Source organism: Camelus ferus, chromosome 5, assembly GCF_009834535.1.
Source record: "Camelus ferus isolate YT-003-E chromosome 5, BCGSAC_Cfer_1.0, whole genome shotgun sequence".
NCBI lineage: Eukaryota > Metazoa > Chordata > Mammalia > Artiodactyla > Camelidae > Camelus > Camelus ferus.
The window spans coordinates 8,967,986-8,991,056 of NC_045700.1; the positions used below are offsets into that span (position 1 = coordinate 8,967,986).

The 23,071-nt window shown below is 45.5% G+C and overlaps 1 protein-coding gene across 1 annotated transcript in view; it reads right to left on the bottom strand.

Annotated features, from left to right (window-relative positions):
- The window catches only part of CLASP1 (cytoplasmic linker associated protein 1), a 192,244-nt gene that overhangs the window by 28,733 nt on the left and 140,440 nt on the right, over nucleotides 1–23,071 (bottom strand). The window contains 7 exon segments of the mRNA XM_032479286.1: nucleotides 4,873–4,976; nucleotides 5,464–5,607; nucleotides 14,801–14,944; nucleotides 15,675–15,753; nucleotides 19,506–19,669; nucleotides 19,845–19,847; nucleotides 21,967–22,030. Coding sequence (XP_032335177.1) covers nucleotides 4,873–4,976; nucleotides 5,464–5,607; nucleotides 14,801–14,944; nucleotides 15,675–15,753; nucleotides 19,506–19,669; nucleotides 19,845–19,847; nucleotides 21,967–22,030 — 702 coding nt within the window.

The following is a 23,071-nucleotide window of genomic DNA, read 5'->3' on the forward strand; positions in this document are numbered from 1 at the left end:
TTTTCTATAACCAGTAGGTCTTCCAGGTGTCAAGGTCTCCAGTCACCCCTCTGTCCCTCCGCTAGTTACCACAAGTCACAGCTAGTCACCAAGCACTGGCTGGATGACTGCACACACGACAGCTCTGGGAGCTCAGGACCCAGGAAGACACGGAGGCCAGCGTCCTGGGGGGCAGGCAGTAAACTGCTCGTCCTCTCTGGGGCCTGACTGACCTCGTGGAGCACCGCGGTGACGGTGACGTGCCTTACTAGCCCTGGGACGGCAGCCGCCTCACTGCCGCAACCTGGTGCATCCAGACACTCACTACGGGGTCCTCCAGACACTCTACAAGTTACTTCCAGAGCTGAGCTGTGAGTCTCAAAAGAAAGATGCTGTTAAAACATTTTGCTGACTTGTTCACCTTGTACGGTTTCGCTGTGTTGAGGATTCTAAAGCAGAAGGTACATCTGTGCAAAAGCCATCTCCCAAGCTTCAAGACTAACACACTTATGTCGTTGCAACCCCCTCATAGAGGGTACAACCTCATCTCCACTGCAGGAGGCGGCTGGGCCGCTCCAGGCTCTGCCCGTGTAACTAGGGTCCAGGGAAGGGCTTCTCTGACCTCTGGGCCATAATAAACAGCACCTGGGGACCCTCCTCTGTACCACAGACTCAGCGTCTGCCATGACTCCTGCCCCCCCCCCCCGACTTCCTGACACGGCATACCCGATGGTGTGTGAGGGCAAAACAGCTCATGCTGAGGGCAGGGTTTCCTCTCGGGATCCGAGTCCTTGTGAGAGACATCAGGCCACGAGGCCGAGCACAGGGCTGAGAGCTGCGGGTGCAGAGAAGGGCAAGGCCCCTGTGCCACTGCGTGCGGACCCCTGAGCCCTAAGCAGGACACGGGACACTACCCACGGTGGCCCTGGCGTCAGGCTTTGCCCCAGCACTCTGAGGGCTGCGCGCCACGCTGAGCGGCCTGCCCACGGGCGAGGTGGTCTCCGTGCCCGTGACACAGGCTGCACTCGTGGGTTCGACAGACACCACGCACCTGTTCACACTTCTCCCCAAGGCTCCACCCCGCTGCTCAAGGCCAAAGCAGGGGCCACACCGGAGGCAGGAGAGGCTTCCCAGAGACCTGAGACAACCCTGGAAATGCAATAATATTGTGACACCTCCGACGAGCTGACAGCTGGCTGTTACCTGGGAGAGCAAGAGAGCCTGAATGTCTTGTGGGAGGGAGCAGGGCCGGGCTGAGAGGAGGGAGGCGTGAGCTTCGCCAGCCCCGCGGCGCTCCAGCCCCACGACCGACTGCAGTGGGCAGAGGGCAAAGTCAGAGAGAGAAACGGAGGGCGGGGCGCCACGCTTGGGTCAGAGCCCCGCTCCTCGACGAGGCTCCGTCAGAGTCAGTACCTCACCAGACATAGAGAGAGAACAGACTGCGTTTTACCATTCAGTCCTCAGGGAGATGTCTTCACTCCTTCCCCACCCAGCCAAGCATTTACTCCTCAAATCACATGGGACTTCAAGTGTACGAGAGTGTGTGTGCTTCCATGGGCACAAGTGCGTGGGAAGGATGTCACGAGCACTTACATGCGAAAAGTATGGATGTTTACTTTCAGATACTGCAATCAATTATTTTAGAAAGAACCAAAGAGGGAATTATGGGCCTTAATTCAAAGGGGATGACAGGGAGGACAGTGGGAAGACCAAGCACTCGAGCACAGACAGGTGCCCAGCCGGGACCCCTGGGGCTAGTCCCTTCAGAGAGGACAGCAGCACCCCTGGGGCCAGGAGCCGGGCCCTGCGTCTTCCGTTCCCATCGCAACACAGGGTCAGAGCTCATCCAGATCACCGATCCCCACTTCCACACAGCGCTGATAGGCTGGGCTGGCCTGGGCCTGACTGCTGCTGTGATCCTACAGATCCAGGCACACCGGGACCCAAGGTGGGGGCCAGACCCCGAGCAGCACCGCCACCAGCCATGCCTGTGCCGAGGAGAATAGTGCAGAGGACAGCCCTGCAGCCTGACGGAGGACTGGGTGCCCCAGCCGGACTCTGCGGCCAGGCGGATGGAGGCGGGGGCTCCCAGCAGCCTCCACTCTGGTCCCCTGATGTGATGACTGTGAAATCCACCCCCAAATCACGTTGACTGCAGGGTCACAGAGTATCTACCTACTCAGGGCCCCACAACACGTTCACCGAGAATGTGCCGTGGACCAGAGTCAGGACCACCACCCACTTTTATCTCAAAAGGAAAGGGCTTGCCCGAATTTCTGAAGCCCCTAGCAACCCTATGTTTCATGTGACATAAATCACATTGGGTAAAATGAGCTAAAATAGAAACAGGTGCTTAGTGACCAAACGCCCCAGGCCATGTCTTCTGTCCACACTTGCCCGGAGAGTGTTCACCTGCTGGAGGAGCGGTGATTCCGCCCTCCCACAGAAACAACAGCTGACGGAGCGTTTCACACACGTCTGCCCTCTGAGCTATGGCCTCTCCACTAGTACTGGGTTGATAAAAATGAATTCCTCACTAGTGACTTGTTTAAAAAAAAAACAACTACCAAATTAAATGTGTCCATCATTTTAGAATATTTTATTACTACCATAATCTGAAGGTAGAATTTTAGTACTAAAAAAAATACTAGTTCTATTTTTGATACTCCAAATTAGATTAAAAACAAATAACTGGCAATAAAAGGCTAACATCACATGATCAAGATGATTCCAAAGAATAGCAGGTCATAGAAGATAAATGTTTCCAGAGCACTGCTCAGAAAAATAGCTGAGATTATATCCAGTAGAATCTATCACCTACTCAGAATGTGGTAACCTAGTATGTTCTCCTCTTTAGTGCAAGAGTTCATTTCTTTTTACAAATCTCCTAGTAGAAACTATGTGGCCTATTTGAATATTCCCAGTGATATGACCACACAAGGCAGCTTTTCCTAATTCTGGACGGTTTCAGTTGTGAGAAAAATCATTTATTCTGTTGAGTTCAAGTTGGCTAAGGCCGTTCTGGCTAGTTACACACTGACTGAGGGTATGTTGTTTAAAAAAAGAAACTATACAACTAATTCCTGAAAGAAGGAGTCACTGATAAAATATTTAGGCTATAGTCGGACTTCCTAATACTGAAAATAATTCTCATTTCTTCCACTGACCTGTGGACCTAAGAGTAAAAATTCAGATCAGACCAGTTAAGAATGACTGGTAACCTGGAAAAATACATTAGATTTTTAATTTGGGGATCCATGAAGATTAATACTTAGCCAGTTGTTACCTCTGATAGATTATGCTAGCAGCCCCCACCAGCCTTTTACTTAGACTATTAGTACATATAATAATAAAACACTTAATTTGAGTTTTACCTTTTGTTCATGACCTAAAGAATGTGTTAATGAAGTAACTAGAAGATAAGACACGTGAGCTGTGTGTTGTGGAAGAACAGATTACTCACATTGCAGAAGCGTCACTTCTAAACAGAAGGAACAATTTACAGAGAATACTGTTTTCCATAAAATTCTCCCCTACCCAGAAAGAGAATGCTATGATTTTACTGGCAACACTGGGGTCATTTAAGACAAGCCATATAATTTATATCCAGATATTAACATTTAAAAGACAGCCGTTTGAGCCTCAGTCAGACTTGGGGAAAGTCGAACATCTTCATTAGCTTCTGGTCTCCACTAATGGTACTCGACGTCCCCCTGCTCAAGTCAGGACAACACGGCCATATCTGGAGACACCACGCCACACTTCACTCCACCTGAATACAGCACCAGGACACCTTAGGAGGTACCCTGGATACCCAGTATATTAAACATAAGGCTATGTTTAAACTAAACATAGTCCACACACACTAGGACACTATAAATACACAAAACAATTTGTTTCTCCAAGAGAGAAATACAAATTTGACACATCCCAAAATATTTATATGATAACTTGAGAAAGGACAGAGGGGTTTGTAAAACCCCTGATCATTTCAAAATCTAGATTTAAAGGCACTTATGTCTTGAAATCCTACTAAAGAGGTAACTCCTAAAGGGATATGGCATACTTGTGGTATTTTCTTACAGTTTTCAGATCCTGGTGTCAACAAATCGAGAGACAGCTCTGATTCTTGTTAGTGGCCCCAAAGATCGGTACTTCCCAGAGATAAGCATGGCTTATATGACTCTGACAGGTGCAGGCAGTGGGCTCTTTCCTAAAAAGTGGGCCTACAGGGCCACGCTCCGCATATGGCCATGGGAAACCAGCACACAGCAGGGGGGTCCGAGAGCTGCTGTACAGGGCCCGCTAAAGGCTCTGGTCTCCAGACAAAGCCTTTCTCTTTTTAAGTTGCTGCCTCGGACTCTGAAGGCCAACATTCACATGGTCCCAACAGAAGTCTGCAATGCTGATCCAGTCTCTGTCCTCGGTTCTGAACCCACCCTCCAGAGCCGCATCCTGTGGCCAACGTGACCCCAGGTGACAGCAGCCATGTGTGGGATGGCCACGTGGTGGGAAAGCCACCCCAAACTATGCGTGGGCTGATTACATGATTGCCTTTGATGACCGAAAACCTTCAGGGGTTTCTATCACGTACAGAATAGGTGATGAGTCTCTAAATGGTTCCTATGTGGAACAGTACTAAATGTTACCTTAGTTTAAAAATCTTTAAAACATTAGGAAGTGTTTAGAGCTAGAAGAATCTCAGAAACCACGCATTTCACAATACCAGTTACTCGCTTTGCCCAAAATGACAGAGTTCAGATCTGGTGAGGAATAGGACCCATGGCCTCCCAGTGCCACACACTTTGGGGACTAAGCTTGGTCTAAAACCCTAGAAACAGGCTGATGGCTGTTGGGGTGCTTGCGTTTCCCACTCTGTTGAAATGGCTTTACCTTGGAGACAGGCCCCCATGGGAGCAGTTGGTGGGTGAGGTCAGGGGGCTGGTCCTGCTGGTGTGTCGGGACGGAGTCCGGCCGATCGTGCTGCTTGGGGAGCCCTGGGCGAAGGTGGGAGAACATCACACAAGGGGTCAGCACGGCACAGCCCCACCTCTCCCGAGCCCTGGGCCCACATGAGGCTAACTGGGCAGAGTCTGCACAATCAGGGTGCTTCCTCCCAGAGTCGTACGGCCTATTTTAAGTGCACACAAACCAGAAGTGGATGGAGAACTGTCGCACAAGCACCCCTAAAGCTGAGTGAGTGAGGTTAGCTGTGCTGGAGCAACAACAGACAGAGTTACCACTTGTATCTTCACAGTGCGACAGAAGAGGTAACTGAGTGACTGAATGACCGAGTACAAGTCCAACTGAACAACCTAACCTGAGAAAAAGGCCGTATTTAACTACCAGGTGTGTTCACTCACTGGGAGAGTGGCAGGGTCAGATGAGGCCCCATGCCTGAGAGCCACCATCACAGAGAGAAGAAGCAAGCCACCACCCATCAGCGTAAGTTCTAGACAAGGGATGGGGTCACAGGGCACTCACCACACTGGTGTTACTGGAGTTCTTGAGGTGGTTATGCAGGAGTTTGGTGGCACCATCCTGGAATGTTTTTGGCAAGGCACCAAGTAACATTGTAAACTCAGGAGTGTTCAATTCAAACAGAGAGATTAGCACGATTTGTGCTGCCTAGAAAAAACATGATTAATTTCTGTTACTACGATTGCAAATCTTGGTCAAACGCTCATTAAGATTGTTTTTAAGAGGAAACTCTTTTGTACGACTAGAATAATAAGAGGGCATCTTCACCATAAGAAACAAAAACAAACCACACCTGGAGAAAACAGTGTCATCAACCGTAACTAACATATAAACTTCAATATGGCAAATAAGCCCTGCTTCATTCAACAGCCTGGGCATCAGGTCCTGTAACTTCTCCTTAGCTGTCAAGTACTCGGAACAAAGCTGGTAAATATGTAAATCAAACAACCAAAGATTTTTAAAAGACTTAAGGACTATTTGCTCTAATACATTAGCACTGGACAAGGCTCCCAGGGTACCCTGGAGAGAACAGGTTTTTCTTTTTGGGGGGGTGTAATTAGGTTTATTTATTTATTTACCTATTTATTTTTAAACAGAGGTACTGGGGTTTGAACCCAGGACCTCATGCACACTATGCACACAGTCTACCATTGAGCTATGCCCTCCCCTTTAGAGAACAGATTTCTAAACAAGCTACCACTGGGTTATCTTGAGAAACCACTTTTCTTAGTGACTGAGAAATAATTAGAAGAAGAGAGAGCTAAAGTACACCTGAAAAACTCGTACTTTTACATCTATGCATTGAGGCAGACCAGATTTATATGGTACTGTTCTTTATCAGAGACAACAGGTGCAGGACTGCTTGTCATCACTTAGCAGCGACGGAGGGGGAAGCAAGTGGCTACAGCGGCAGCACCGAGGAGACGCAGAGCCCAGTGAGTTAGGTGCTGCTGGCGGTGCTCGTGCTTAGGCTGAGGGGTTAGTTACGAGGGCTTTGATTTGGAAAAACTATGCCAAAAGAAAACTTTAGTAACTACTGACAGGCATTTTTTACAAATGTCTAAGAGCCAAAAGAAAGGAAAACATATGAAAATCATTATGAATATTATGAAAACATTTGGAAAATGTTTATTTTTCCAAAGACTGTAATTCTTAGGTTTGCAATAATTATTCTAAATATCTTCCCATGATACAGAATATTACATAAAAACATGTTCGCTGAGAAATGCTTTAGAAATAAACAAAATATTTCAGTATTTTTATAACATTAAAATTAATTCTAGGTACAGTTAAAACAAAACTACTATTGTGTACCTGGAGAAGGGGAAAAAAAAAACCCAAAGACCCAAATGTATTTAACCAAAAATAAAAAGTGATTATAAATTTTAAAATATCAGTAGAATAATATTTTTTCACATTCAAAAACTATCTTCTAAAACGTCAAAAGCATTCATTAAGCACAACATTGGACAAAAGGATCTTTTTCCCCTGGTCATTAATAGCCTTTGCAAAAATTAAGTCATAAGGGCCAGTGTGCCTCCATGACACAGGCAAAAACCATTATTACCGATTGTGCTAAAACACATTTCTATATTTCATTATGGAAACATGTTTAATAAATCATTATCTGAAAACCTGTTTCACCATCAATTTAACACACTGTTAATACAAATTGTGTATTTGTATAAAAGCAAATTCCCCAAATCATGCAAAGTAACCTGTGCATTAAAAAACAAACAAAAAAATAAAAAAGTTTTATTAGATGTTAGAAAAAAATGCATGCAGAAAACACCACACTTCAGAGAAGGAAAGCAGCAGTCTTGAGTTTTGGCAGGGAAAAAAAAATCAATGTCACCAATTTAGTAAGAAAGCTTAGGCACTTATTTTTTGTTGACTGAAAGTGGCATTAGAAAATTATACAATGTATTACATTTGTGAATAGTATGTTTTCACGTGGAATGTGCCACTGTCTTTAGATCTAATTTCCTCCCAGAATGACAAGATATCTAACACTACAAACCTCCTTGGGGTTATTCATGAAGCAAATGATAAAACTGGGGATCTTTCAGGAACAAGAGGGCTGCCACGTGGCAGCCCAGAGGCTGCGCTGCTTTGCATCAGGGACTCTGGTCCGATGGGAGGGGGAGCGGCAGACAGCCCCTGCTGACCCACCCGGAGCCTCCTCTCAACAACCCTGAAATCAAATTTTGCTTAGAAACCAAAGAGAAAGAGAGAATTCTGAAAATATAACTAGCTGGACAGATAGTACATGTGTTATTTATATGCAGAAATGACTATAACTCATTTGTGCGTTCTCCAAAACACAAAATGTAAATGATTTTACATAGTTTTCAAAAGTAGCCATTTGGCTTAAAGCTGTTTTCAAAGTAAAATCTTTTTCTAATATGACCTAGAAATGGATAGAAATGCTCATTTGAACGTATTATCTGTAAAAGATCTTACATCACAGTTGGAAAAGGAATGAGATGGTGATGGTCCTAGAATATTCATCTGCAGGTAGACGTTTCTAACGGAAAACTCCAGGGCAGTGTACCTGAAAGATTGGGTGGCGAATTAAAAGGAAATGATCCCCACTGATGCCCCTGCAGTGGAATTTGGGGGTGAGGGAAGAAGTCCTTCCAATCTCACTGCTCAGGTCTGGAAAGGACTCCCAGGGCTGTCAGCCGCCTTGAGTGCTGTGTACCTCAGAGCAGGGAAGAATTCTTCCAGAAGGGAGGTCAGTTAAACTCTGACAAATGCTTCAGTGTCGGTACTAATCAGGGAAAATTTAAAACTTGAGAGGAAAAGGAGTTTTCTCCTTTCATTAAACAACTATTACTGCTCTCTTCAGATTGTCATTAAAATTGCTTTGGAAAATCACCAAAGTGAAGGTATTTTGGAATCTTCCGATGTATCTCTCCTTTGCTAGTTCGTTAAGAATTGGCTAAAATTTGGCCAAAATTTGGCCCACTTCTTTGGGGACGTAGTTAATCACACGACACACCAAAGCACAGACATGTACACGGGCAGGCACATGCACTCTCCCTCTCTCACACAGTGTTGTATTAATTTTAGGTTTCTTCAAAAAAACCTCCTCAGTGTCTTCACAAGGATAATCAGGATTAATAATCTAAAATGCAAACAGTGACAGTGTCTCTTCAAATTAGTACACAGTTTTCAATCTACCTGTTTACAATTTTCTTCCAAGTTTCCTTCTCCAGGCCCAGAGCAGGTTGAAGCTGACCTAGCAGGGAAATCGCCACCTGCTCGACCACGCGGGAGGGGGGACTGACAAACAGGAGGGTGGGAGGACTTGGTCAGAGACAAGAAGCAAGTGCTTAAAACCATGGTTATCTGTAAGCTGTGAAAGCATTCGGCTTTGTTTCTGAAATCATATATAGAGAGAGAGACTACAGAATCTAAAAGTTCAAGAATAATAACCATAGGAGTAATAAGAAACCACAGTGTCTACCAGCTGTAAACCTCAGTCATTTGCTAAGTCGCACCCTCCCTGGAAGCAGGAGGAGTCTTGCTTTACAGGATGAAACGGAAGATCAAAGACGCCAAGAGGAGACTGTAAGGAGGCAGAGGCATAGTTAAGCGGAGATTCAAATCTCACTTGATAGTAAAACCCTTGGCTTTCAGATTTAGAGCATGCTGCCTCTATAATCAGAGACTTAAAATTGTTTTCAATTAGAAATTTCAAACTTTGAAGGCTATCTGTATACTCCTCCTGCTCCAGGCCACAGCATTTTTATAATTTCCAGTTTCTTTGCCTTTCCTTTGTTTCCCACATTTCCCAAAACATCTGGGGGCTAAACCTGTTATTTCATTTGACAGAATAAGTGCTCAGTGTCGGAGAATCACATATAATAAGGAAATATGCAGGGATTCTGAGCCCTTAAATATGAACAGACTGTTAAAAATTCTGTTGTCACGACCATGTTCCCTCTGACTGGTGGGGAAACCTCTTCAATGTGGGAAAACATGTGGGTCTCACTTTGCTCCACAAACTGCAGCAGCAAGACCAAAGCAACCCTCAAATAAGAAGAGCCGAGGTCACAAGAGCAAGCAGGGTACCATTTACGTTTTAATACTTTATTGCGATGAGTCCTCCCAACAGTGCCCAAAGCTAGTGCTGTCGTTGCTGTTCTAGGTCCTATTTCATGGATGATAAACAAGAATTCAGAGGCAAATTACTTGCTCACACCTCCAACAAGGAGCGCAGGCAGGTCACCGGAGATCAGACCCAAGAATCCACTTTCTTCTGGGAATGCGCTGTATGATCTTATTATGAACACAGTGCACGAAGAAAGGTCCAGTGTACTTCTGTATAGTTTGGACAACACGACTAGCCAGGACTCCCACACTTAGAAACTGAAAAAGGTCACTTTGGAAAGAGGAGTTACAGTCTGGATGGGGCTTTTCCATCCAGCCCACTCCCTCCAGCCAGGTAAGCACACCTCACCAGGGACTTGGCTCGTGTCTTCTGTTTTAGTTGTGTGTCTTCCCTCCTTAACGTCTTAAATATTTAAACACCCCACAACACTCTAAAATAGAAAACACCCCACAACACTGAGACAAAATGGGAAACAAAATATCAAAACTGCTGAAGTCCACAATCAGAGTTGTATCAGCTTAAAATGTTTCTAAAGTGCTTTCACAAATATGGTCTTAACACTTACGGAGAGTGAACTGCATGCCTGCAAACTTCCCTTGTATTCTTGGCATAACATTAATACTCTCCAAGGATGAGGGTTTCCTGCATAGATTTCTGACTGCAGGGCTCTTCTGGTATTTACAACATAACCTCACCCTATTCTTTTCTTTTCTTTTTTTTTTTTTTGTGGTAATCTTGCACTATTCTTTTTTTTTTTAATACCACTTTTTACTGAAATATAGTTGATTTAAAATGTTGTATTAGTTTCTCATGTACAACAAAGAGATTCAGTTATACACACACATACACATATTTTCAGATTCTTTTCCATTACAGGTTATTACTCTCTGTGCTATTCAGTAGGGCCTTGTTGTTTCTCTATTTTATAGATAGTAGTTTGTATCTGCTAGTCACAAACTTAATTTATCCCCCTCCTCAACCCCTGGTAACCATAAGTTTGTTTTCTATGTCTGTGAGTCTATTTTTGTTTTGTAAGTAAGTTCATTTGTGTCATTTTTAAAGATTTTACATTTAAGTCATATCATATGGTATTTGTCTTTCTGCCTGACTTATTTCACTCAATATGATCATCTCTAGGTCCATCTGTGTTGCTGCAAATGGCATTATTTTATTATTTTTTATGGCTGAGCAGTATTTCATTGTACAAATACATCAGAACTTCTTTACTCAAGTCTTCTGTTCATGGACACTTAGGTTGCTTCCATGTCTTGGTTATTGTAAATCGTGCTGCTGTGAACATTGGGGTGCATGTGTCTTTTCGAACTGGAGTTTTCTCTGGATAAATGCTCAGGAGTGGGATTGCTGGATCATACGTATTTTCTATTTTTAGTTTTTTAAGAAACCTCCATACTGTTCTCCAGAGTGGCTGCACCAATTTACATTCCCTCCAACAGTGTAGAAGGGTTCCCCTTTCTCCACATCCTCTCCAGAATCTATGTCTATGGACTAGTTAATGATGGCCATTCTGATGGGTGTGAGGTGACTGGGGTTGTATTTCTTTTTTTTTTTCTGATATTGATCTGTAACTTTGTCCTACTCTTAAGAAATTAAATAAGGACACCAACAGGAGGACTTGGTTCATGATCACAAAGTGCTTTCAAATAACCAAGATTTCCCTAGCACGTCATACAATGTTTTAATAACTCTGCAAGTGATAGATGAGGCAAAATGTAAATTTACTTAAAATAGATAACTAAGCATATTTTTAGTGCATTAAATTATCCAGGTAAAAATAGTACGTTTTATTTCTTTACAGCTTCAAAATAAATGGTAACAACAATTCTGAACCTTAGAGAAGAATTTCACTCTCAATTTCTAAATGTTTTCATGTACTTAATACATTCCTTGAGACCATCCTCCAACGCATCTCAAGCTCCTGGGTAAGGCAGTGGCAGCACTGCCAGTGGCATCCATATTTGTATAAATACCTGGTGCACGGAACATCAAAATGGAGCACAGAAGTGGAAGTGACTCTCCTCCTAGGGAGGTTTAATCTGCGGTGCCCAAATGCACAGCTGTGGGAGGTGGTTATGGGGCAAAAGAACACGTGTTTGAACACTACGCTCTAACACCCCATTTGAAGCCAGTTAACAAGGGTGTACTAGCGCCCGCTGTGCTGGATGTGCACGGCTGAAGGTGTCTCGGATGGCAGGAAAACTCACATGCACTCAATACAGAGATGCATCTGCTAAGCTGAACCTCATCACCTTTGTGCAGGCAGGGAAAAGAGCTCCCTATTTAAGGAAGAGCTACAGAATTACCAAATAACTAACCGTGGAAGACTTATGCCAACCCACGGAAAAAGAGACCCCAGGATTCCTTCCTCCTGGTGTCTGAGCCTGGTATAATCCTCTCCCCTCGAGTGAGGCGGGCTTGTGAATGTGATGAATGTCACCCCCACTCTTCTGCTGTGAGGCAGAAGGTCATGAAAGTGCCTCCAAATCAGCTGACTTCTTGTTAATTCTGGGTGGGTCTGACCTAATCAGGTGAGCCCTTAGAGAGAGAGTAAACCAAGGTCTCCTGCTGGCATCACTGCACTGCCTCTGTCCCCCCCCCCCCCCCGTACGTCTGATGGGGAAGCAGCTGCTTTCAGGATCTCTCCACCTGCGGCCTCCCACCATCTGATAATGACTTTTTTAACCCTACTTGGAGTCTGCTAAGCTACTCAGATGTGTAGATGAACGTTTTTCATCAAACTGGGTAAGTTTCAGGACATGACTTCTTCAAACGTTCTCCTGCTGGCTCTGAAGCAGTAAAGTGCCGGGCTGAGGAGGCCACGGAGGGATTGCCAGGGCCTCCGTGAGCCGAGGACGCCCCCTGCTGACAGTCGGCCTGAGAGCAAGCACCGAGGCCCACCTCCAGAAGAGTGGACAGGCCAGGGACCAGGGGCTGGAAGACAAGACAGGAGACTGAGCACAGAGCCCAGAGGACATGTGCCAGACTCCCGATCCACAACGTCGTAGGACAATAAATGTGTGTAGTCTCAAGCTGCTAATAAGTTTATGGCAATTTTTTAGGTGACAGAAAACTAATACAGAGGCCAAATACAGGGCATGGTTTTGAAAATGATGGCTTCAAAATGTTAACTTGAAATTAAATCATTTCTCCTTGGGTATTTATCACTCATTAACTCATTCAAAACAGTTCTTAAATGCCGACTTTGTTCCTACGGATGGTATGCGAGGTGCTGAGCAGGGCAGGAAAGCGACAGCTGGAGAGCGGGGAAGGGCCCGGGCGCAGCAAGGCCAGGCCTCGTCCTGAAGACACCAGGACGACACCTGCAGTCTATGTGTCTTGAGGCTCAGCCCCAGGGTCATGGTGTGAATCAGGGGCCTCAGCCCTGGGCACTGGAAATCAGCCAAGTGTGGAGGGAACCCCAGTCACACACAAAACAATGACCCTGCTCCCTTCTACACCAAGTCAGTCAAACTGCTTAGGGCAGAGCACAGAATCTCAGCTGACTAACTGCAGCCGGGACTGACAGAGACTGATGTGAAGGTCTCCAGGCTCCTCGGAAGCCCAGGATTACGTCGCAGGGCGCAGGCTGGAGCCGCGCCTGCAGGTGAGGTGTCAGCGGTCCTCACCGCGGGGAGGGAGAAGGGAGGGCAGGCCAGGCTGTGTGACCCAAACAGCTGAAATTCAGTGCTGAAGACCAAACAGTAGACGAGTTAAAGTCACAGGATTTCTGGCAATAACTTCCATGTCCAAACCATATTTGACTGGAGCTGGTACTAAAGAAAGTTGAGTGTTCTGGTGCGCCACACTAGGTACGTCAAGGGAGAAGTTCCTTTAGTGTCCTGATTAGAACAGTTGGGACAATAAGCCCTGGTTCCAGTTTGTAAATGGAGAGAGAGGGCATGTACAGAGAGAGCAGACACAGTGATGGAAGTGAGGGGTCCCACACAGGCCCTGACCATGACGACGTGCACGCCTGAAGTGCATCTCAGCCCCACGAGGGCGGGGGGTATCTAAGTCACCCTCAACACAAAACACACGTACACGTACGTGCCATGACTAAGGCAGGAAGCTGCATTTGAGGCTCTGTGCTTATTCTGTGCTTCTGAAAATTTTTCCACAGAAATATCTGCATCTGACTTTTAAACCAAGCAACTCATTCCACCCCTATAACCCCACAGCCCCCAATTCAAAACAGGATTAGTGGCGAAATTACAGTTGCCAGTGAAATGCCCCTTTGATAAATATTAAAAGGTTTTAAAAAGGGTCACAAGTCAAAGATATGAGATAATATTAGGACAATAACTGTGGATGGGTGCTTTAATAAATTGCCCTCGTTCCTTTGGCCTTGGACAACTTAGTCCATACGACATGACGGACGTGAGTCAGAAGGGCAGGGACCACCCCAAAGACGCCATTCAGAGAGCTGGTCCCCCGCCTCAGATGCCACCAGAGAAGGGCTGCGTCTGCAACTACACCAGCTCGCTAACACCCTTGCCCTGCCTGGACCCACGTGGCCCAGGTTACCAACTCTGCCCCGAGGCCTATTTTGGCGGGGATGGCTATGGAAGGCATATAGTGCAGAAGAAAAAAAAATGCAATGTTCATGACTCTACATAAATATTCAAAATCAAGCACTCTTAGTCTGAAAGTAGACCTGACATCCGGTTTTTAAAAGTAACTTTTAAAGGCCTGTTAGTTTATATATAAAGTAAAGAATGACAGCCATGTGTGGAATTCAAGTGTAGCAGAACATGGCACAGACAGGAGAGAGCAAGAGAAGCAGAGTCGTAACTCACACCTCCTGTGTGCTGGCAGCGTGTCGGGAGTGCCTCACGCTGCCAACATGCACGAGCCCATCCTGTGACGGTCCTAAAGCAGGAGGCTCCTAACAGAGATACAGGACCTGTGCCCCCTTAACCACGGCCCACGCCTCTCAGTGTGCCGTTTCAGGAGAAACCAGCAAATGTTTCTCTCCTGCGGATTAAAACAAGCAACAAAACAGCACCCCGGTACCCCGACCCCACAAGAGTTCAGATCCTCATTCTGAACCTCAAAGAAGGGAACCAGTGGAGCGGAGAGCACAGCCCGTGTCGCAGGACAGGGGGCAGAGGTCTGCGTCGCTGTGCAGGCGGTTTGCCAGCTCCCGACACACACCTCAGAACGGTCCGCAGGTGGAGCTGGACTTCAGCTCCCTGGACATACCTTTCTCACGTCCGAGCTCTTTGGTTCTGTCGTCCAGGTTATAATTCTAGAAACAGCGAGCCTTGTCTCACTGGAGTTCACAAAATCTGTCGGGTCCATCTGCCTGGCGAGGGACTCAATGTACTTCAGGATTGCAACTTTGACCTGAAAGAGCCAATGATTACGAATGTTAGGCGTACTTTATCAATCTCTGAGCGGAATTTACCCATAGAGAGTAAGAAAAGACTGCGGAGGGGACACCTGCTTTGTTTCTGCATGGGGGCATGGAGCAGGGAAAAAGCAGGAGATGACAGGTTAACTGTGAGAACAGGCTGGGGTACAGCCTGACCCGCCGTGCACACAGCCGGGCCTGCTCCTCACAGGGGCCGCACGACGCGTACAGGGCAGGAGGAAGCACAGCTCTGGGCCAATTTCGGTCCCAGCCCTCCTAGGCCAGGTTTGTGCAAGGCAGCGTTCATGGTAATCATGCTAGTATTTTGTCCTAACTTCTCCACTGACGTCTCAAGGGTTCTGACCTCGGGAGGAAAGGGTGGTTATTTACTGGCCTATCCAAAACCTGCAGAAGTTAACGACCAAAGAACAGACGATGTACAGGATGGAATTCAAGTTAATAGATCCTCCTTCAAATACAAGTCTTGTTATTATGGGTGTGATGGTACAAAATGTGACAATTTTCATGTGTTACAATGTTAGTATTAAAAACATTCTAATGAGACACCTATTTCAACACATTAAAATTTTCTAGTTGAAAAGTTGTATAAAAATGCTCACAGCAGATTTACTCATAATAGCTAAAGTTGTCATGTATAAAAGAGTATATTTTAGGCATACATGATTTCTAGAGGTTAAATTCTAACGATAAACAGTTACAAACCTTGAGGTTAGGAGTTTGAGTTTGATCCACAATAAATCTCATCAAAATGTTAAATTGCTGATCGAATGGAAAGGAGTCCCTAGGTTTAAAAAAAGGGGGGAAAAACATTTTTAAGGAAAGATTTATAAGAAACATAACATCATGTAAGAAAAATACACTGTTGCGCATTACTGTAATATATGTAAAAAGCAAGCCAGTTTACACTTTTTAAGTATCTTTTCATTTTCTATAAACACTAAAGTAATACACATTATATATAAAATTCAGAGCAAGGAGATCTGACTGTTAAAGCCCCAGAGCACATGAATTGGGTGGGGGCTACAGAGGGACCCTGCTTGTCCTCTGGGGTCTGCCCACCTGTCCAGGCACCTCCCTGAACACTGCTCACGTGAAAACACGTCCAGTCCCAAACCCAACTCCCACATCCCACAAGGCCGTCTGCAGCTGACCTTACTTAAGCGAAGTGCACTGTTCCCTGTGGTCCCAGCTGCGTAACTAGGCTCTCTACTGTGTTGTCACTGCAGCAAGGTGCTCAGGGGACACACACAAGGGACACCCCAGCCGGCTACAGACCAGACACGGAAGTCTGGGGCCCCATGGGCCCCTCTCCTGCTCCATTTCTTGACGGCTGTTGACCTAGCTTCTTGTGGTCATCTCACATTCTGGATCCGGTTGAACAGCCCTGAGGGCTCCTGGCTGGTGGAAGTCAGTGCTCCCGTCCCCAAACGCTAAGATTACTAGCAGTAGTTTCAGGTTATGTGACGGAGCCCTCCTGGCTCAAGCAGACGTGCCTTCCACACCAGCAGGAGCGGTAACTCAACGCAAATACCCAGTACAACTGCGGCCTTCTTTAGACACCCCTGGAGACCTTGCTCAGCGTATGCAAGTGCAGTAAAAAGCAAAAGGATGTAGGTACAAATCTATAAAACTCAATAGGACTGATTTGAAATTTAAATGAAACACCACAAGAAAAATACAAAGTGCACAGCAGATCCGAGGCAGAGTAGTACCATCGCTATAATCACTAATAAGAAGGAGCCCGGACCCAGCGGCACATCCTTTCTCCCACTTAAATCTGTAGCCAGGAGGCTGCGAGGAGCACTCCCGGAAGCAAAGCAGGTTCCAGAGGATGGGATTCAAGGGACTCACTGGCTGTCAATTAAAGAAACAAGGCTGGTGCAGCACACATGGAGGCTCCCATTCCCCAGCGGCCAGGCAGAGTGGAGAGCACGTGTGAGCACCTGGTGTCCTGCACCTGAAGGCGGCCCTGTGTTCAGGCGCAGCCACAGAATGGGAAACTGAGGCTGACTCTCAATCAGTAATTGGCCACCGCCGAGGTCCCTCCACTCACTGATGGGTCGAGACAAGCCTAACAGCTACAAATCTTAGCTGCCAAGAAAGGAATAACCAACACGCTTCAGAGGTAATTAGGTGTGTTGGCTTTATTTTTACTTAATGGAGGAACAGGGAATTGAACCCAGGGCCTCATGCATGCCGAGCATGTGCTCTACCTGAGCTACAACCTCCCCTCAGGATAGGATTCTTAAAGGAATGAAGTATCCAGGAAAATTAAGGAAAATAATTATACCCTCCTATTAATCACCAAAGATGAGAACTATCACCTTAATGTTTCCATCACCCCTAAAAATCTGAAAAGGATCTTACACTCAAACTCACCCAAATTATAGAAGTGATCTACAAGCTAAGTCTGGTTTACAAATGTTTTATTTGGCTTTCACAGTATCATTCTATAAAAAAAAAAAATCTTGACTGCGTTGCCTTAATGTACATTTCTGTCCTTTCTTGAGAAGTCTGGACCACTGGGCCCACATCCCCACATGGCCACAGCTCTGCAGCTCATCACGCAGCCTTCCTGCTGCCACTTGCCAGCCGAACCAGCTCAGCCCATGAGCCAATCTCTGCCTAAACTGTCAGAAGTCCACCAGGAAACTGAACACGGGAATGCTCCATAATCCTAGTAACTAATCATCCAAAGGAGGGATGGTGTATGAAAGCGTTATTGCAAATACAGCATGTTACACTGAGTTCACTGCAAGTTAAAAGGGGAAGTCTATTCAGGTAGTAAATTCTACAGCAGCACAGATTATACAGATCTACAGGGTCAGGGACCAAAGGAAAAGAGCTGGCATCAGTGTGGAAGAACAAATGCATGCTGCGAAGTCAGAGCCATCTAGACACGTGCATGGTGGGTGATGACTGGCAGTGTGATCCCGTCCATGCTCTCCTGCAGGAGAGGGATGTGTCCGCAGGCTGGGGCAACAACGGGGCAGATCACAGAGCAACAATCAGCAATCCTGGGTTCTAGTGCCCAGGCTGCCACCAACAGCAAGTGCGACCCTGGGCAAGTCAAGTCCAAGTCACTGCTTCCTCACCCTACAGAAAAATGAGGAAGGTCCTTTCTTCTAAAATTCTGTGATATCCAGTAATATCCCAGTCTGGAGGAACTGGGCCATATAAAAGTTACTAAGCTGATGACAACTGTCTGAGTGATCTGAGTCATTTGTCTAGTCTTGTATAAGTTCAGTAATCTGACCCATTCCCCCCCATCTCCACCAAGTCACAACCCAGACTTTACACTAACAGAGGCTGTGGATGGGAACCTATGTTACACAGGAATGGAACATTTCTAGTGGGACTTAACAAGACACTGAGGTGTTAAAAATACTAAGGTCTTCAGAGGATGTAAACAGATATTCTAAAATTTTTTTTTTTTTTGAAGAGAAGAGAATCTCTCGTTTTGTATATTTTTTACAGTTGTCTTAGGCATTCACAAAAATAATGCCAACTCAAGGAAGGCCTGGGCACTGCATCTTGTGGATTGCTGGGATATTTCCACAAATAGCAAGAGAATACGGTTATTGAGTAAGAAAGTAGGTCTTGTAATATCGCAATGGTCTAGTTCCCATCCCACCAAGACATCTTCCCAAAGATGACATACAAATGGCCAAGAGGTACGTGAAAAGGTGCTCAACATCACTAATTATTAGAAAAATGCAGATAAAAACTACCATGAGACATCGCCTCACATCTACTAGGATGGCCGTTATCAACAAGACAGGAGATAACAAGTGCTGGTGCAGCCACTGTGGGAAACAGCACGACAGTTCCTCAAGAAAATCACAGCTAGAACTTCCACAACATGATCCAGCAATCCCACTTCTGGGCATAAATCCAAAGGAAAGGAAACCACTACCTCAAACAGCTGTCCATGTTCACTGCAGCATTATTTATAGTAAGACATGGAAATAACCAATGTGTATATAGGTGGATGAATGGATAAAGAAAATATGGTGCATAGTACACCGGAATATTATTCAGTCATAAAAAAGGAAGGAAATCCTACCATTTGTGACAACATGGATGAAACTTCAGGGCATTATGTTTAGTGAAATAAGCCAGAAAGACAAATACCATATGATATCACTTTTATGTGGAATCTAAAAAAAAGTCAAACTCATAGAAACAGAGGAGAATGGTGGTTGCCAAGGCTGGGGAGGGGGAACGGGAAGATGCCGGTCATAGCGCCCAAACCTCCAGGAACAGCTGTGACATGAGGAGGTTCAGGGAACCCAGTGTGCGGCATGGTGACTCAGGCACAACACTGGGTCACACACGTGCTAAGAGAAGGCTTGCCAGATGCACAGCAGCAATGGTAATCACATGGGGAGGGATGTATGACTAACACTGTAGCGGCCGGTCAGCAACACACACATGGTCAGACATACACATCACACACTTCAGGCCCACACCCTCTAAAGTGTCCATCATACCTCAAAAGCTGGGGAAAATGACCCTGCCCCAAACACTTGCCTTGTGACATCGAGAGCCTTCTGAACTTTTGCTTGCACAGATCCGAGTAAATCTGCTCCCATTTTCTTAAGTAATTGTGTGAGAAGAACAAAAAGCCAGTCCTGCAAGTCATCCTTATGAATTATTATAAAATCCACAAGGGTCTCCAAAAACATACTGAAAACCTGGACACAAATGAAACCCAAAGATTTCACATATTTAATTCATCATTTCCTCCAAATTTTCCAAAACAATAAAAATGCCCACATTGGCTTTGTCCAGACTCAGAACTTAGGTTAACACTGTTAACAACAGGACACATAAAAGAAAACAGATAAAGGAGAAAGGACTGGGACTTACTCTCTGTTGTGAATTCCACCGCAAACCAGCCATGCAAGGAAACAGATTCCACGTTAGTCCAAAGTGAATTCATACCACGTTCATGCAGTTTCTTAAAAAGACCTGAAAAGGCTACAGACTGATAAAATACGCTCCCCTCCCCTACATGCCTTTAAAATTCAGTACAGAGAGAAATCAACTTCGCTGAAATGTTAGTTTATTCCTGGAGGCCCGTCTTTCTTTCTTTAAAACTTAGCCATCATAATTCTATACTATTATTGCTCATTATCTAGCGTTCAACAAATACTATTACAGGATGGGAAAAACAAGTTGTGTATATATGGCTTTTCCTTTTTGATGCATTTACACCTACCATGATGTATGCCAATTCAGATGTTATAAAGTATTATCCTTATAAAAAGATACTATAAAAGCCATACTAATCTTTACAAAAGATTATGGCTTAGAATAGACACTGACAGGGGACACTCCTCTCACACTGCTGTGTACCCATCACTGCTGTCTGCGGGGGGCACGGTGCACAGTGGGCAGCCCTGAACCGACTTCAGAGGGAGAAGTGGCAGCACTTATCTTGGTTAACACATCTTGTTTCGCTGGGACAACCCAGCATCACAAAGCTACTCAGTGCCAGCACAGCAACTATTAAGCACCAGGGGTCTCCCAGGAGACACCTCAGGAAAAAGTCCGTGACCAGCTGTGGGGTTCCTGGCTTGGCTCAAAGGCAGCTAGCAAATATTTACTAAACTGAGACCTCCAAACTCACTGTACAAGAGCCTTCTGACGGAAACAAATTTCCTTCTTTATCCTCACATTCTGGGTCTGAATCAGCAATCTAGAGGTGACAGGTAATAGAAATTTCATCAATGTCCAAAACCGTCTAATATCCCTTATGCTATAAATCTTATGCTTTAAAATCTGATTGTGTTTTAACACTACCTTAGAGAAAATCTTGATAATTATATCTCTGGATATCTACATGGCCCTTGAATGCTACGTTTCTTGAATTTTATTAATATTGCTACTGTTAAGGTTGCTGTAAGGGTTGTAACAGGAACTTTAAGACACAACTTGAGACGGATACTGAGGAGAGCGGCTGCCCCAGCAGGGCCCTGCGTTCACTCTCCTGGCTCCCGAGCACCAGCAGCAGGCCCCAAGTGGGTGCAGGAAGTGCTGGGTGGGTCTGACAGCTCGGGGACAACTCCTACGGGAATAGAGGGCAGGATGAGGGAGAGCATGTTCTCGGCCACACTTTCCGGCCACCACAGGTTCCTTCTCCCAGCAGGTCTCAGATAAGGCTATTTTTACTCAGAAAACTATGGCAGGCATTTAAGATCTGCTCATGCTGATGTAAGGTTCTCTCAATTTCTATAGTTTAGTTTCTGCCCTTTACCTACCCTTTAACTTTCCTGGTTTCTTTCTCTAAAACCATCTAATAGCCTCCAAAGGTTTCCCCTATGACAATGGTATTTATTTAAAATCCAGATCCCAAGTAAACTTCTGCCAAGGGTTCTGCCCCCAGTAAGGGCCATGTCCCTCACTTGTGGGTGTCCTCCCTCAGCAGGGGTCCCTTGTCAGACAGGCAGCCCTCAGGCTCAGTGCTCCCCCTGGCCCTAGGAGGTGTGGGCATCGCCTAGCAAATTCTTAGAGGCCGCAATTCTATGTGGTTGCCCAAAAAATTCATTTTATGAATACTTTCATTTTTCTACCTTGTCCTACAGAGACAAACTCTACATGAGATACAAAAAAAATTACAACCTTGATTATTTTCTTCACTACTGTAACTCTTATATTATAATACACTGCTACTTTCTAGCACCTAGCCCACTGTTTGGCTAACAGGAGATACCCAAAATAGCTGCTGAGTTAACGAAAGACTACATCTGGGTCTCTCCATGCTAACTCGTACTTGAAACACGTTATTTAACTTGAAGCTGTACAGACATTTGAAGTTTCTAAGAATTCCATTTTCAAAGGATGCAGCATACAGTATTGCTGAAATTGGCGTTAGACCTGTAAGGTTTCAGCTGCCCTGGGGGAATGACCTCGCACGCGTAAGCAGTATGTGACGTGGCTCACACGGACATGCAGGGGGTCATAAGGACACACAGTTCCCAAACCTTACCTTGCTGTGAGGGTCAGCAAACATTCGGGTGAAAATCTCACACAATCTTTTCAATTCTACTCGACTAGAGGAAATGAAATGGAAATAAACAAACTCAATATTTAATAAGTCAACACCGAAATGAGTTACAGCTTCTTTAAATCCTTTTATTTCAGTCAAGTACACAAGCTTTATATAACTTTTATATCAAAGTTTTGTTCACAAAAGATCGATTTAAATTTTAATTCATGATGAAATTAAAGAGGAATATAAAATAAGATGATAGTTTTGCTCTCATTTTAAAATGAACCTCAGAGAGTGATTACTAAGTTCATACCTGTGGGCGTGGCAAAGCCACGAGCCAAACCCCTCATGTCATTTCAGGTCAGTTCCCACGGCCACGCTGAAAGGCAGTGGGGTAAAGCAGGACTGCCCGTGGCTGGGGCCAGACAGACCTGCACTTTATCCTCAGTCCTGCCACAGCCAGTCCTCTGCTGCCTCTCTACCCAGTCCAGCAAGACACAGGGCCAGGGACTGGATGAAAGACAAACACCTCCTCCCTGTAGCCGCAGCCAGGATGATGCAGACACCCTGGTACTGGTGCCCCGGCTGCCTCGTCCTCAGCTGAACCCCTGAGTCCCACTTCCACTTCGAGGCTTGGTTAAAAAGTGTCACCTTCTTCCCCAGTCATCACCCCTCATCCACAAGAGACAGCTGGTTCAACGAACCTCTGACATTACAAACGATGAAATTTAGATCAGACCGATACTAATCAATAGATTTCTAGAGCTTGTTCAACTGGTACTTGGTGGACGCTAAGAATCAAGAAAGTGGGGCCACCAGAATGAAGCAGGTTCTCGAAGAGTAATGATGGTAAGCCACCTTTGGTGTTTTCTGACAGATCACTAGAGCGTCAGAAGTGACCTGTGTTCCAGGAGTGACGACACCCTCAGGCACAGAGTGGAATCACCGGGGGGCTAAGGTGCAGGGGGCAGCAGGGCCAGGCTGCCTGGGCAACGCGGTGACGCACCAGAGCCCACCCACGGCCACACTCATCCAGCCTCACAATGTATCTTTAAAAACAATTACCCAAAGAGTATAGTTTACTGCATTTCAAACATCTCTG